This window comes from Canis aureus, chromosome 2 (assembly GCF_053574225.1).
Source record: "Canis aureus isolate CA01 chromosome 2, VMU_Caureus_v.1.0, whole genome shotgun sequence".
In the NCBI taxonomy this organism is placed as follows: domain Eukaryota; kingdom Metazoa; phylum Chordata; class Mammalia; order Carnivora; family Canidae; genus Canis; species Canis aureus.
The window spans coordinates 40661771-40678531 of NC_135612.1; the positions used below are offsets into that span (position 1 = coordinate 40661771).

Genomic DNA, 16761 nt, shown 5'->3' on the forward strand with positions numbered 1-16761 from the left:
GCTGCTAAGCGGGTCTGTACCAGGAAGTACCTTGACACAGGAAGACTGACTTTGCAAAAGGGGTCGGCCAGCATAGGCTCAGGGTGGTTTTATTGTTTGCATTAAACAACACTTTTTTGTTGCTGTGTGTGTGTGTGTGCGCACATGTGTTTTGTTTTGCTTAAAATTAAATTTGAAAACAAATTTTGTTTATGCACAATTAAGAATTAGTTGAATGTTTACACTTTTAGGTGTACAGCAGCAAAATAGAAACCATATGAGGTAGCTCTCCAAGATCTGAAGCTTCGGAAATGTATCACGAGACCAGAAATTGCCTTCTGTTTTTAACAGTCCAAATTTTAATTCTTAGGTTTCAAAAAGGGCGTTTTTGTGGTCTGTACTGATGAGTATTTCCATTGTTTGCTGTGAACCTGGGCTCAAAGGGCAAGTTGCTATTAGCCCTTAATACCTTGGAACTGCCTCCTGGGCTAGTGCCCAGGCCATTGTTGAGGTGGGAAGCTGTAATCCATCCACCAACAGCTTTATTCAGGAGAAAAAAAGTCTTAATGCTTGCTTTCACCTTAAGTCTACTTTTTAGGATTAATGGTAAGGAATATAATTTGATTTCTCTTGAAAAATTTTTCCCCCATGATTTGTGATTTCTGTTCTATTCCCCCCACCTACTTCCAGAAAGAATTGAGATTGCTCACGTCATAAGGTTACCCAGTAAGACAGTTAGACTTTAGAAGAGGAAACTGGTATCCGGAAACCACGTAAGGGGAAGGGTAACCAGCTAAGTACACTTGTTCCTCATACCCACACAGGACAGAGATAATGGATTGAATAATGCTTATAGCATCCTGACAAAGGGCATTCCTTCAGCTCCAGGAGAGGCCTTGAGTCATCATCACTTGAGAGCCTTGGAAGACCTTGGAGTTTTCCCAAGGCCTGATGAAGTTCCAGTGCATGGCTGCTCTGACTGGGAGCAAAGAACTGTCCTCTGTACTTTTTTGGGAGCATGAGCTAAGATTGCTGCTCCATCAGATTCCTATAAGGAAACTCACTGTATTTGCCCTGCTTTCCGTCCCATGGGCCCCAGGGGCAGAACTTTCTGTCAGGTCTTAGTATCTAGAATCCTCCTTTCACTTCACCCCGAGCAGTGGGAAACACAGTCCTGCAGCATCTTGTGGTTGCCTGCTGATCGGGTCTCACCGCTAGCAGACAGACAGACCACGTGATGGCGGTTGGTCTCACCATGTGGCTCCCTTGGTCAGGGTGGCGTCTTTGCAGAGATCTCTGGTTGGTTCCATGTTTCCTGTGAGCACAGAGCTGAGCAGGCAGCTCCTACCAGGATTTCACCTGCCCTGGTACAGGTACCACTGTCCTGCCTTGCTCTGACTTCCTTACTTTTGTTTTACTTTGGCCTAATTTTCTTGCTCACATTTTCATTCTATATGCCTTTTGGTTACATTATCTTAAATATTTTCTATTATAGGGAAGAATACAAATATATGTGCGTGTGTGTATATGTATATATATATGTATACACACACACACACACATTCTTATTACCTGTCAGTTCTACAAGGGGAAAAAATGATAGTCTCCCTTCCTTCCATGACTCCAAATTCTGAGGATATTGGATCCTATGAGTCCTTTCAGACTTCTCACTATAACTGTCTGACAATATATTTAACTGTGATTTTGGGGGAAAATCACAGAAGATCTCTCTCTCTTACTTATAAAAATCACTGTATTAAAAATCAGAAAATGTGAAAGAAAGTACTCAATCTTACTCTATTTTTCTTTAGTTTTTGTCCATTGGATAGAATAAAAATTATTACAGAAGTAGAATTTTCTGATGTCAAATCTTTTCATTTCTTTGGATCCTTTTTAGCTTAAAGTTTTTACTAGATTAAGAAAAAAAATTTTTTTTCAATTCTAAATATACCTATCTGTTGCAGAAAATTCAGAAAATGTAGAAAATATGAAGAAAATTAAATGTTTTCTGGTCCTCCATCCAAAAATAATCATAGTAAACACTTTTGGGTTAAAGTTGTACAATATTTTTGTATGTGTACTTTTGTTCCTTTAATAGTACACGTCACAAGGATGTACTCTTGCCTGCTTATTAAATTTGTCCATGTATTATGAATGTGTCCTTCAGACAGGAGTCATGCTATAGATGCACTTTTGTACAGAAGTGTATTTTACATAGTTTTTCTGAAAACAATAACCAGACAGAAAGGGAGACTATGAGAAGTCCTGAGTCAGCAAAGGCATTCCTTAGCAAAGCTAATATTGTCCAGCTGCATCACTTAACTGTGATTTAACTTGGTGTAGGGATAGCATTTAGAGGCCAGGAGGAAAAGATGATAGCTTGCTTGGCTCTCTCCAATTTCAATTGTCTTATCTGTGCTTTAGCAAGAGTTGGTTATCAGTGCATTGAAAATTGAGCTTGCTGGCAAGGGCCTCTGCAAATGTTCTGTGGTTTCAATTAAGGGAGAACTCTTTGCTCCCGGTAACAAATGTGTCGACGGCAAAGTTGACATTTGCTTATGAAAATAAGGAGCTTGACCTGTTTCTGTCACGGAAAGAAGGCCGGTCTTGCTTCTTCTGCAGTGTCTCCTTTACTTCTTTCCCATTATTAAGGCACGCCCCCAAGTCCCCCAGGATGGTGAATCATGATTTCTGTTCCAGAATACTCTAACTTTCCAGAGCTCCTGAAGCCAAAGGTACCGTAAATGAAAAGATCATAATTTCTTAAGATTGGAGGATTTGCAGAAACTTCATTTTGAGAGATTTCCCTCAAACTACCAGTCATTTAGAACAGAAGAGGCCAGCTTGAGGTTTTTCCCTGGGTTACCTAAAAAGGAAAAGATAATAATTGGGTGGAGTTACCATAAAACTGCAGAGAGGCTTTTAAGGATGATTTGAGGTTAGATTGTCTGTTTTTAAAATTAATTGGTTTCTCTTCTTAGACAAATTACATGATTTCAAGTCACAGTTAAGGCATTAATCGCTTCAGTGATGGTTGTTCTGTTAGCACTTCCTTTGAGTGTCTCCTGGGGCATGTCGGAATCCAGACGAAAATGCATTTTGATGCTCAGGCTGAGATGAAGGATTCCAGTGTTTAGAAGTGAAAACGGTTTTAAAAGTTAAGGTCTTACTAGACTTCCACCCTAACGTTGTCTAAGATTGACAGTAAATCGGAATTCTTGCAGATAGCTTGAGTGTCAGGTTTTTAGCCAGAAATGTGAGAAGTGACGTTTTCTGTAATGCCTCCACAGTGGTGTGTGATCCTGTGACCGATTGCTTCAGGTTCAGCCCACACTTTCTCTTTCACTGTCTTATTTGCACATTCCTGTCTTCCCTAATAAGTTACACTGACATAATGCTTACTGCGTGCTGGGCTGATGTCTGAGCACAGTAGATTTTGAATCCATCTGACCCGCCCAGCAACCTTGTAAGGCAGGTAGCATGATTGTCCCCAGCTGACAGACAAGGAGGGGGAGGCACACAGAGGCTTACCCCGAGTGAAGCCAGGACTCTTACCCCAAAAGCCTGATTCCAGAACCCATGCTCTTAACCATCGTACTGTGCCGTCTCTTGAATAGGTGGTTCCTTTGAAGGCAGACATTGGCTTACCCACCTCACATCTCAGGGAATGTCATGGTGTTTTAGGATCTTAACAGCTTCTGGGGTTTGGCTACTTCCATAGTTGCTGTTTTGAACTTAGTCTTTTGTATTAATCACATTTTAGTTCAGAAGCAATTGGGTAGAAGCTAAAGTTTAGTTGATTTTATTCACTATCCATGTGTAATCAGTTATGAGATAACACAGACTATTTAGCTTTAAATTACATTTCAGAAGTACTGTGAATGGTATATATTTTAACTCCATCAGGCCTGTGAATTTTACCTCTTAGTAATTGTTTTCTGGTTGTGGTTTGATTAAATCAGGTTCTTTCTGCATGTAGGAATGGTAGGAAATGGTAGTGTGTCTTATGGAAAGTGATAAACTCACTTGGAAATGTCTCAGAAATGATTTCTGCAGGTTTCCGTACACACACACACAACACTTTAAGTCACTTTTTTCATTTAAGTGAGCAGGATGTCTTGACTTCACTTATGTGCCAACTACTGAAATTATTTACTTTTTCAAATAATTGTTGTGACCGCCAAACAAAAATTTCTACTGAAGGAAGGAATCGGGCTCCTTGACCTGAATGGGGGTCCTCTTAGTATGTCTTCAACACCTTTGTTGTCACCAAGTTCCTGGGGGTGGGAGGTTGTCTCCCCTCTAGATTAGCATGCTAGAAGGGGGTCTTTAGGTTATATTATATATTCTGTGTAGGTTGTGTAGTTCATTCTCATCTTTAAAAAGACTTGTCTCTTAATGGAAAGGGTGGTTTCTCTTTAATTGCCCTGTTCCTGCCACATTTACTTTTCAACCTTTTTCTTCAGGAGCTTATGCTTTCTGAAAATGAAGTATATAGTACCTGGTACAGCATCTGGAGTCCCATCAGGTTCCATATATACCGAATTCTTGGTTAAAAAGTTTTGTACATGGCATAAGACTCCATAGGCCCATTTTAAATCCATAGGTATTAAGGGGAAAACATTACTGCTGCTGTCTTCCATCATTTGAAGATGCACATTTCCGCCCCCACATTTTAACATCTCAAATCAGGATACATTTTACAGTTGCTGGCATCTTGTGGTTATGATTGGCACTTTTTTTTTTTCTATCTTATTGGTACAAAAAACAATGGTGTATCTTACAGTTAACATTCTAGTTTTGATGAAAAATGATGTATATTTAGTCCTTGGTTTTTCAAGAAGAAGCATGTTTGACAAAAAGTTCACTGAATTCTTCCTCTGCTTAGAGTTTTTTTTTTTTTTTTAAGATTTTTATGTATTTATTAGAGAGAGAGAGAGAGAGAACATGGAATGGAGGGGCAGAGAGAAAGAGGGAGAAGCAGACTCCCTGGCTGAGTAGGCAGGGGATGGATCCCAGGACCCTGAGATCATGACCTGTGCCCAAGGCAGACAGGCACATGCTTAACCAACAGAGCCACCCAGGCGCCCCATTGAATGAGAGAAGTTTGAAGTCATTTTGTATTCCTAATATTTGGGCTAGGAAGAGAATTAAAAGCCAATAATTGCTTTTTAAGTGCTTCATTGTAGATTGTTTATGGAATTAAAAAATAATGCCTTGCAGTAGAAATTTAGTTTTGCAGATGTAAAGGTTCTGGAGATGGAGGAAGGTGTTGATGTTGAAGAACAATGTGAATGTGCCTAATTGCACTGAACATTATGCTTAAAAACATGGTTAAGGATCGGATCCCTGGGTGGCGCAGCGGTTTAGCGCCTGCCTTTGGCCCAGGGCGAGATCCTGGAGACCGGGGATCAAATCCCACGTCGGGCTCCCCGTGCGTGGAGCCTGCTTCTCCCTCTGCCTATGTCTCTGCCTCTCTCTCTCTCTGTGACTATCATAAATAAATAAAAATTAAAAAAAATGGTTAAAATGATAAGTTTCACGTTAAATTTTCTTTTCCAAAAAAGTAATATATTGTGTTTATAAAAATTTTCTCAATTTAGAGACACTTAGAATAAAGAGATCAAGTTCTCTTTATCCCCTCCCCCGCCATTCTCATTTCCCTACTTCTGTACCCCTTCACCAGAGGTTTGGTTGTATCTTTTTCTCTTCCTAAGACTTTACATTTAAGATGTGTGTGGTTTTCATTCACACTTCAAGGTCACTTTTCACCACAATATGTATAATTGTGACAGATAAGTAAAACAAAAATATATTGGGGGAGAATAGCACCTGGGAAGGGTTCTTTTTTATAATATTAGGGCTGAATTAACTGCTTCATTTTATATTCTGTGATCAATTTATCCTAGAAGTCACCTGTGTAAATGCGTTTTTTAGATGAACTACTATGAGTATGAAGAAAGCATAAGAAAAGATAACCCGATGGCCTTCAATCAGGTGTTTGGCAGCAGGATTGCTTACTGTTTCTTTCTCATTCATCACCAGTTTCTCCTCCAGCAGTGGGAGGAGCAGCACCCCCTGAAGACACTTGTCACCTGGGCTGTCAAAGCAGTTCTCACCTGTGGCCTCAGGCCTCTCCTCCACGGCACCCCGGAGGACTGCAGAAAGCACCCCTCTCATCTACTTCTACCCCATTCCTTCCATAGCTTGTATAGCGCGAAGGGTGTCTGCTCCCCTCATGCAGCCTGACAGTCACCTCTGTCTCGGCGAAGCATTCTCTGCGCTATGTGTCTAGTTTGCGTTCTTTCTGTTTGCTCTTTAAGTCAGTCTGGGTGCCTTTCTTTCAGAGTGCATGTTTTAGTTCTACCATTATGTACACTTGCGTGTGACATGTGACTGCTTTGATAAACCTCTGTCTCTCCCAATGACAGCTCCATGAATCGGTGTCTGTGTTTTGCATGCATCCCCCTGGCCTTGCACATACTTGGCACTTGATGTGAAGTCAGAGAAACTTCATTGAAGAATTTGATTTTTTTAAAATAATTTTATTTTTTATTTGAATTCAGTTAGTTAACATATAGTGTATTACTAGTTTTCGAGGTAGAGTGCAGTGATTCATCAGTTGTGTATCACACTCAATGCTCATGACATCAAGTATCCTCCTTAATGCCCATCCCAGTTACCTGCCCTCCAGCAACCCTCAGTTTGTTTCCTAGAGTTAAGAGTCTCTTATGGTTTGTGTCTCTCTCTAATTTTGTCTTGTTTTATTATGCTGAGTGAAATCAGTCAATCAGAAAGACAATTATATGATTTTACTCATATGTGGAATTTAAGAAACAAAGCAGGATCATAGGGGAAGGGAGGCCAAAATAAAAGAATTTGATTTTTTAATTGTCTTATTGAGTGGAGGAGTTTGTGGGTAGGGACTTGATAGTATCAGAAAATTGACCTGGAGATCCAGACCTTGGTACCCTGCCAATTTGGTTTTCAGCCACAGCTGAAACTTAGTTATCCTGGAAAAATTTTAACACTTCATCATTCTTTTTTGTTGGGGTTCTTTTGAAAGTGAATTTGGGCTTTGCAATACCTCGTAGCCTGGGCTGCCGTTAAAGGAAAGGAAGCAGGTCAAGTAGCTTTTTTATCATTCCTGTTGAACACACAGTGATTTAACATGAGTAGATACATGAATTTCTGGAAATGAGAAGCTTGAAATAAACTGTTCTCTCACTGGTACTTATTTTAATTCCAGAACATGGTCCAAGACAATTCCTGGGAAAGTCGAATTCTTCTCTAGTGAGGGTTCAGACACATCGATACCAATTCCAATAGTGCCACTACGGGGCGTGGACGACTCCTACCCACCCCAGAAGAAGTCTTTCATGATGCTCAAGTACATGCATGACCACTACTTGGACAAGTATGAATGGTTTATGAGAGCAGACGATGACGTGTATATCAAAGGAGACCGTCTGGAGAATTTTCTGAGGAGTTTGAATAGCAGTGAGCCCCTCTTTCTTGGGCAGACAGGACTGGGCACTACGGAAGAAATGGGGAAACTGGCCCTGGAACCCGGTGAGAACTTCTGCATGGGGGGACCCGGTGTGATCATGAGCCGGGAGGTTCTCCGGAGAATGGTACCACACATTGGAAAGTGTCTCCGAGAAATGTACACTACTCATGAGGACGTGGAGGTGGGAAGATGTGTCCGGAGGTTTGCGGGGGTGCAGTGTGTCTGGTCTTATGAGGTAAGAACAGAAAAAAAAAATTTTGTTAATTTCATCATTAGTTGCTAACCAATCATAGGAAACCACTGATAATATAAGCCTTCTTTAAGGCTTGAAGTTGGTAATGAAGTTATTGCACATTTTTACCTTAGTTTTTATAATTTGAATTCCTTTAGCACCTTTTATCCTTCATTTTTAGGACATACCTTCTGTACTTTTGTCCTGAAAGCTTAGTTAGTAATGGCATTTGGAGCCCAAAGAAACGCTATAGTTCACTGTAGGTAACGGTGATATTTTCATGATTATCCAGAAAATTCATCTAATCTGACTTTTGCTGATTCTGCAGATGTGATTTCAAGTGTGTCAACATTCCCTGTCCCTCTTCTCCCAAAGGCCTGACTTTTCTTATCTGGTCATGTTGACCCACACAGTTTTAAAACTTGACATGTTTAGAATTCATAAAATGAGTAATGATATTTTTAAAAAAGCCAATAGCATTTGACTTTGCATATATTTTAAACCTTGACTTTTTAGACAGTTAATTTGTAATTGGTAAGTTGCAATATGGTTGTTCTTTATTGAATAGTTGGTAGGCAATCTGAGTTACCTTGACAGATGAGTGCAGTTTTTTGTAGGAAGTTGACTTGTAGATGCTTTCTCTTTAAATGTTCTCCAGAACATGAGTTAGCTTTTGACTTTTCTCTGTTTTTATTGGCAGATGTGCCTGCAGTTACAGGATCTGATACTAGTCAGAGTAGAAAACATTATTTAGGTTGTGTTGTGTTTAGATCGATAAACTACTGATAGTTATAAGGAACAGAGGGAATTTCTAGACCTTTGCCCGAGAAAAAGAAACATACTTTCTGATGTAAACTGTTAGCTTTTGTTGGGATTTAATTTTCTAAAGGGCCTGAGTGAAGAAAGAGTATTCTTGCCAGTACTTGCCCTCACCGCCCCCCCCCCCCCCCCAACTTGCTTTTAAAGGTTTCCTAATAACTGTTTTTTCGTTGGAACTCTTAGGGAACTGAACATTTTCAAGAATACAGGAAGTAGTTTTCATGTTCCTTTCTAATTATAAAAGAAACATTTTTAAATCCCAAATGTAATTTGAGTGAAACCTCTGATCTCTGTGGGTCTCTTCCCCCTCCACATCCCCACCCCTGCCCCTGCAGGGAAGATTGGTCACTGGATTGGGGGAGGGGGCATCGGGAGGATCTCTGTCGTCATGGATTTTTGCAGGGAGGAAAGCTCTTTGGGGATGTCATTAGGTTTCAAGCAGAATACAAAAGGCAGTGTTTCTGCATTTTCCCCGTTTTTAATTTAGCAGTTACAACCTTAGTATGTTTCATTATGGTTAAAACATGTAGTGCCTTGTGTATTTTGGAATGTTTTATGCTACCTTTGATCTCTGAAGCTAGCCCTCCTGCTGGAATTGTAACAGATAGGCCAACCTTCTGAGATAATTTTTTTTAAAATTTTATTTATTTATGATAGTCATACAGAGAGAGAGAGAGAGAGAGAGGCAGAGACATAGGCAGAGGGAGAAGCAGGCTCCATGCACCGGGAGCCCGACGTGGGATTCGATCCCTGGTCTCCAGGATCGCACCCTGGGCCAAAGGCAGGCGCTAAACCCCTGCGCCACCCAGGGATCCCTGAGAGAATTTTTAAAAATACGTGCCTCGGTGTTGTATCTTAAATACTGCTAGGTAGATAGCAATAGAGCCAATTTCTTGTTTATCAAGAACTCTGACCTAGCAGTAGTGCCAAGATGTTGTTAGAAAGTATTGTCCTGGGGCTGCAGGGGTTGGGAGATAGTTTTAGGGCTGTTTTCCCCCTGTTATTTTGTAATAGCCGAAATTCTCTAAGGCTTGAAGTTGGGATGCTGGAAATCATCCTTTCTGGACACCAGGAGCCATTTCTTTGACTAGAGGCACCTTGTAAATGACCTTATTAAATAAGTAAAGGGATCTGGTGGATGAGGAAGCTCCCTGGGTGGTTCCCTGTCCCTGCCTAGGCTCTCCCAAGAAGTGTGGGCAGTGTGGGGGTGGTCAGCTTTGGGTGGTGTCCCCCCTGCTTTTCATGTGTGTAAATGCCTCACGGTGACAGCTTTTCCTAGGTACTGCCCTTTTGGGAGCTCCTTTTGTGAGAGATTATTTTCTCCCCAAAGTGGCTTGTCTTTTCATTTTAAATGTGGTATTCACATGCAAATTGTGAATTTTAAGTGTAGTTTTAAATTTCTTTCTTTTCCTCTCTGGTTTGTGCTTGTGAATTTAAAGTGTAGTCTTAAATTTCTTTCTTTTCCTCTCTGGTTTGTGCTTTGTGTGTCTTGGATAAGAAATTCTCCCCTCTCTTGGGTGACAGGAATGATCTTCCAGATATTTTTCTGCATATTTAAAATTTTGTCTTTCATACACAGTTCTTCATCTTTCTCATTTTTAAGAATTACCTCTATGGGGACATGTGCCATTTTATTAGACCTTTGATTTCTTTTGCTTTTTTTGGTAGGGCTTTCAGTGCTCTTAACCTAAGTTGTTATTAGGATTTATCATTGTGTTCACCACTCAGGCAAGATGAATCCCTCCAGTGGATGAGAACTTCCTGTAAATCTAGTTTCCCCATTAAAGCTCACATTATGAGAAATGATTGAGGTGGAGTCTTATGTTAAAGACACTTATGTTAATAAGCTTTGGGTCTCAGAAGGTGCTTATTTAGCTCTTATAAATCTAGCTGGAAGGTGTAAATTTTTTTTTCAAGTTAAAATAATGCCTTGAGATTACACTTACATAATTAAAATGGCTCAAAAGAAACAACTGTCATAATCAAAATCCAGATTCATTTTTAAGCTTGACTTATTATTGGTGGCTATTTACTAATATATGGCTTTTAAAAAAGATTTTATTTATTTATTCATGAGAGACATACAGGGAGAGAGGCAGAGACAGGCAGAGGGAGAAGCAGACTCCATGCAGGGAGCCCGATGTGGGACTCGATCCCGGACCCCGGGATCACGCCCTGGGCCTGAAGGCTGGCGCTCAACTGCTGAGCCACCCAGGCATCCCAATATGTGGCTTTTAAAAAAACTTTATTTGGAAATAATTTTAATTTCACAGAAAAAAAAATTGCACAAAGGATCCATATACCCTATACTCAAATTAACCTGTTAACATTTTATACCATTATCTTTTTCCACTCTTCCTGAGTGTCTTCCCCCATCCCTGCGTACAGGGACATAGACCTGCCCCTCATTTAAGACCATCTTACCATTGTAGCCCTTTACTTTAACATCAATGTGTTTTGACTAAGAATAGGGAAATTCTCTTATATAAACACAGTAGAGTTTAAATTCAACATGGAAACTTTAACCTACCATTTATATTCTGATTTTCCCTGTTGACGCAGTCCAGTCCCATGTAACAGTGTTCCCTTCTCCCTTCTCCATCACAGGACCCAGCCTAGAGATTGCATTTGGTTGTCATGCCTCCAAAGCCACCTGCAGGCTGGACCGTTTGCGCAAGCCTCTTTGTCTTTTGTGACCTTGGCATTTTGGCTTTAAATACTTTAAATACTTCATTTTCATACTAAGAAGTTGTGGTTGCAATATAGAAGACTAAACTATAAGATGATTTTAGTAATGCTCCTCAATGCTTACTGAGACCTCCCAGCCCAGAGCAAGAATATGGGCCTTGAGGCTGTTAATACTGTTGGAAAGGTGGAGCATGCAAACCCGGCTCCCCCTTTTCACATGAGTTTGGCGTTATAAGTCAAAGGCACACAAGATTTTTTTGAGAAACATTATTGAAAAGTTTGAAACAATTTATTTAGGCAAACAAATGAAATACTATACCACTCTTTTAATAAGGGAACATAAAGACAGTTGACCTAATCTTTTCATTTTATTTTTGACTTTTTACTGAAGTATATTATACCTATGGAAAAGTGCACAGATTAGTCAGTCAGTGTAGAGCTCGGTGGATTTTCACAAACAGAACACAGCTGGGTGACCAGCAACCAGATCTTGCTTTTCTTATTTTAACTGAACATTTGACTAGTAATGAAGGCATTTCGAGTAGAAAATGATCATTACCAATGAAAGCGGGAAAGGTTTCTTTTTTTTTTTTTTTTTAAGATTTTATTTGTTTATTCATAGAGACACAGAAAGAGAGAGAGAGAGAGAGAGGCAGAGACACAGGCAGAGGGAGAAGTGGGCTCCATGCAGGGAGCCTGACATGGCACTCGATCCTGGGTCTCCAGGATGACACCCCGGACTGCAGGCGGCGCTAAACTGCTGCACTACTGGGGCTGCCCTCGTGATAGTAATCTTAAAGATAAAACCGTACAGGGAAGGGGTAAGATCAGTGATGTTCTTTGTGAGGAAGGTATATCATCAAGGGAATTTGGGAAGTTAGAGCAAAATATGAAAAAAGAGAAGATTTTTCCTTGTTCGTCTGACTGGCTTATAAAGGAATGTGGAACATTTTTCTGTGAGAAGCCTGGGAATTTTTTTCTTTAATAATGGAAGACATAATGTTTCTTAATGCTGGTTGTCATAGAGCTGACTTGTGTCTAGGGGTTTCTTCCTCATGCCTTTGAGCTGTTAACCTTACCTGGCCGAGAACCAGGCAGGCCCCTAGTTGGCCAGAATAAGGTGCTCCAAACACTGATCACTAACGCTGTTTCTCCAAGGTAGAGCCCTGCGTGGTTTTATATGGAGCTTTTTGTTCTGCTTTGATGGCTCAGTCTCCAAGCTCCTAACAGATCATAAGGGCAATGATCATCCACAAAAGGGCACTACTATATAAAGACTGTATCAACAGTGAGTGGGAAGGACACAAAGAAGTGAAAAATAAGATAAAATGAGACTGTGAACAGACAGAAGTCTAAGACCCACCACTGTGTTATTGATTTTTAATTTCATTCCATATGGTTGGAGAACATATTTTGTTTTATTTCAGTTCTTTTAAATTTGTTGAGACTTTTTTTTTATGACCTAACATATGGTTACGCTGGAGAGTGTTGTTTATGCACTTGAGAGGAACTTGTGTTCTGCTGTGGAGTGTTCTGTGGATCCCTTAGGTCTAGTTGATTTGTATGTTGACCATGGTCTTTTTCCGTGTTTGTCTGTCTAGTTGTTCTACCCATTATTGAAAGTGGGATATTGAAGTCTCTGATATTGTTGGGTTGTCAGTTTCTCCCTTTATTTGTGTTGGTTATTGCTTCATGTATTTTTGGGCTCTGTTAGATGCATTTATGCTTATAACTGTTATATCTGCACTCATGGATGGATGAACCCTTTTATCATAAATTTCCTTCTTTGTTTTTAGTGACCATTTTTGTCTTGAAATCTATTTTGTCTGATAGTATAACCATTCCAGGACTCTTGTGGTTACTGTCGCATGGTGTATCTTTTTCATACATTTGCTTTCAGCCTGTTTTTTTTTTTTTTTTTTAAGAATTTATGTCACTGAGAGAGGGGTGTGTGCACTGAGGGAGGGGTGGAGGGAGAGGGAGAGGGAGAAAGAAAATCCCAGACAGAATCCACACTGAGCGAGGAGCCCAACATGGGGCTCTACCTCACAACCCTGAGATCATGACCTGAGCTGAAATCAAGAGTCAGATGCTTAACCTACTGAGCCACCCAGACACCCCTGTTTGTGTCTTTGAATCTAAAATGTCTCTTATAGATAGCATGTAGTTGGATCAGTTTTTAATTGGGATGTTTAATCCATTTACATTTAACGTCATTACTGATACTGTGTCTGTCATTTTGCTGTTTGTTTCCTAGATCATGTCTGTTTTGTTTCTTTGTTCTTGCAGTGCTACCTTCTTTTGTGTTACATAGTTTTTTTTTATACATTTTTACTCTTGTCACTTTTATTTTTTTTTTTTGAGTTATTTTTGAAGAAGCTACCCTGAGTGTTACAGTTAACACCTTAACTGATAACAACATAGGTTGCATTAATACCAACTTAATAATTAGAGCATACAAAAATCTTTGCTTTGATAAAAGCTCTATTTTCTTCTTATTCCTTCCTATTATTGTCACACAAATTATATCTTTATACAGGATAGGCCCATCAACACAGATTTATAATTATTGCTTTGCATAGTCTTTTAAATCAGATTAGAGAAAAAGTGTTACAAACAGTATATTTATATTGCCCCCCTCCCTTTTTTTAAGATTTTATTCATTTATTCGTGACAGAGAGAGAGAGAGGCAGAGACACAGGCAGAAGGAGAAGCAGGCTCCGTGCAGGGAGCCTGACGTGGGACTCGATGCCGTGGGACTCGATGCCGGGTCTCCAGGATCATACCCTGGGCTGAAGGCGGTGCCAAACTGCTGGGCCATCAGGGCTGCCCTCCTTTTATATTTACCTATGCAGTTACCCATATTCCCTTTATTCATGTATATTTGAGTTAATGTCTAGTGTCCTTTCCCTTCAGGCTGAAAGGCCTCCTTTTCTATTTCTCATAGGATATATTTGCTAGCAACAGATTCTCTCAGCTTTTGTATATCTGTGAATGCCTGAATTTCTCCTTCACTCTTGAAAGATGGTTTTGTTGGTAGAGAATTCTTGGTTGACAGTCTTTTTCTTTGAGCACTTTGATTGGAGGCTTTCTGGCATCCATGGTTTCTGGTGAGAAACCCGTTGTTAATCTTTCCATGGATCCCTTATAGGCAATGAGTCTATTTTCTTGCTGCTTTTGAGGCTCTGGCTTTCAGTAGTTGGATGATGACATGTCTAGGTGTGGTTCTCTGAGTTTATTGTACTTGGAGTTCGTTGAGCTTCTTGGGTGTGTGGATTGTTTTTCATCAAACCTGGTAAGTTTTCAGCTGTTATTTCTTCAAATATTTTTGTTCTTTTTCTTGTTCTCCTTTTTTGCCTTGTGCATATGCTTAGGTTTTTTCTATTTTTCTTTATTCTTTTTCCTTTCTATTCCTCAGACTGGGTAATCTCAGTTGACCTGTCTTCAGGTTTACTGATCTTTTTTTCTATCTGTTCAAATTTGTTGTGATTTTTTTTTGTTGTTGTTGTTCCAGTTATCATGACTTTCAACTCCAGAATTTTCACATAGCTCTTTTTTTTTTTTTTTTAAATAATTTCTATCTCCTTATTGGCTGCTACTACCCGCCCGCCCCCCCCCCCCCCCCCCGCATTGTCTGATAGTTTCTTCTTGGAAATGGGATACTTAAAATAATATATCAACTCTGGTAGTCAGATTCTGTCCCCTCCCCAGGGTTTGATGATGTTGCTGTTGTTTGTTTAGTGACTTTTTGTAAAGTCTGTATTTTTTTTGTGTGTATAGCTACTAAAATCTGCTTGGTTTGCTTAGGGGTCAGCTAATGATTGGAAAATATTTCCTTTGATGCTTGGAACTGTGAAGTCTCCCAGTCTTGGCTTAGGGGCTCTGTGTACTCAACGTTTGCCTTCAACACTTACCATGTAGTTTTCAGCTCTTCCTTAGCCTCACTTCCTGCTTGTACAGAGCCTCAAGGTCAACCAGAGATGAAAGCTTAGGGCCTTCTCTGGTCTTCCCTGGACATGAGCACACTTCCATGCATGTTCATGGCCTTATAGGTTCCCACAAATACATTAAAATTTTTCAAAGCCCCTTATGGACAAATCATACCTCAACTTTTCTTTTTAAGCTTTTTGGTTAGCCTGTGTGTTTGCCCATGCTGTTAGCCACCTCCTCAGGCAACATGATATTCAACAATTGCCTGTGATTGTTGTTGACAAATATTTTCTCCCTTCCCTGCCAAGAGGCTTTTTGTAATAGGAGGGCTCTGAGTCAGGTCAAATAAATACAGCCTTACAAGTAGGGTCTTCTAGGAAACCACTAGGCAGGTCATATAATGACAGTTCTCTGGGAATGGGGCTTTGAAGGAGCTCCAGTCCTGCTCCGTCCCCTTCCAGTGGCTGCCAGGCTGCTGGTTTTCACCATGATTGTGGACTGTTGGTTTTCAAGATTACCACATTGCTGGGGAAAGGGAGTAGGAATCGGCAAGTTAAAATGACACAAAATTCACTATTGCTACTAAAATTTCACTGTTTTTCTTATATAAATATTTCCTGGGCTATTCTAGGCCTTTGGCTAATATCCAGAGTCCTGAAAAGGTTGCTGGAAGCTGTTTTGTTCATGTTCTCTTTGCTTTTATGAAGGAGAGAATTTTTGGACATCTTTATCATTTTCCTTGATGTCAGCTAAGACTCTCAGTAATGGAACCTTAGCTTCACAGCTTAAAATTTTGCCTTTTCTAGTGATATAGATCACTCTGAATATCCTCTTATCCTCTGCTTAAGGAGTCAGGGAGTTGTGCTCTAAAAATTAGAAAAACTTTCAACCAATCGGTCAACAGTATTCATAAAAAAAAGTTATTTTTCAAATAACTTCTGGACATCTGCTATGATCAGGACACTGTTCTAGTTGGGGACACAGCAGTGTAGAAAGTAGAGGCCCTGCTCTCTCCTATTCTATTGGGGCTGGGCTGGGGTGCAGAGAGATGGATAGTAAAGAGTAACACATGAGATGTGTAAGATGTGGCAAGGGGACAAATGTTGGAATGGGGTGAGAAAAAGGGAGGCATAAGATGAGGCCAAATGGCACAAATGTCAAGGGAAGCAGGGGAATGAGTATTGAGGACATGCTCTAGGACACACTACGCCTGGGCTTGAATCTCTATAGTTCATTCTCCACTCTTTACCAGCTGTGTGATCCTCCTGGGCAGCAAGTTGCCTAACTTCTCTGGACCTTTATGTCCTTAAAAAATGGCATAAGAAATTGGCTACCTTGTAGGATTGTTTCAAGGATAAATTGAGATGCTGCATATTATACCTAGCTAGTGCTTGGCACAGAGCTAGGGCTTATGAAATATTTCAAGTATCTGAATGAAAAGCTAAGCCATGCAGAACTCATTCCCTAAGGACTTTGCATGGGTTTTGACCTGTATAAACAAGTACTTGAATATGACTTGTAGGAACACTGGTGTTGGACTCCTTCGTTTTTGCTTTTAAATATTAGAGAAAACTATTCTGACAGAACAAATCAAAGTTGACCT

General features: G+C 40.1%; 1 protein-coding gene across 2 annotated transcripts in view; it reads left to right on the forward strand.

Annotated features, from left to right (window-relative positions):
* CHSY1 (chondroitin sulfate synthase 1) overlaps positions 1 to 16761 on the forward strand; it is a 73378-nt gene that overhangs the window by 10002 nt on the left and 46615 nt on the right. For both annotated transcript variants that reach the window (XM_077869440.1, XM_077869435.1), the window contains exon 2: positions 7229 to 7724. In XM_077869440.1, the coding sequence (XP_077725566.1) occupies positions 7229 to 7724 (496 nt within the window). The remainder of the gene's footprint in view (positions 1 to 7228; positions 7725 to 16761) is intronic.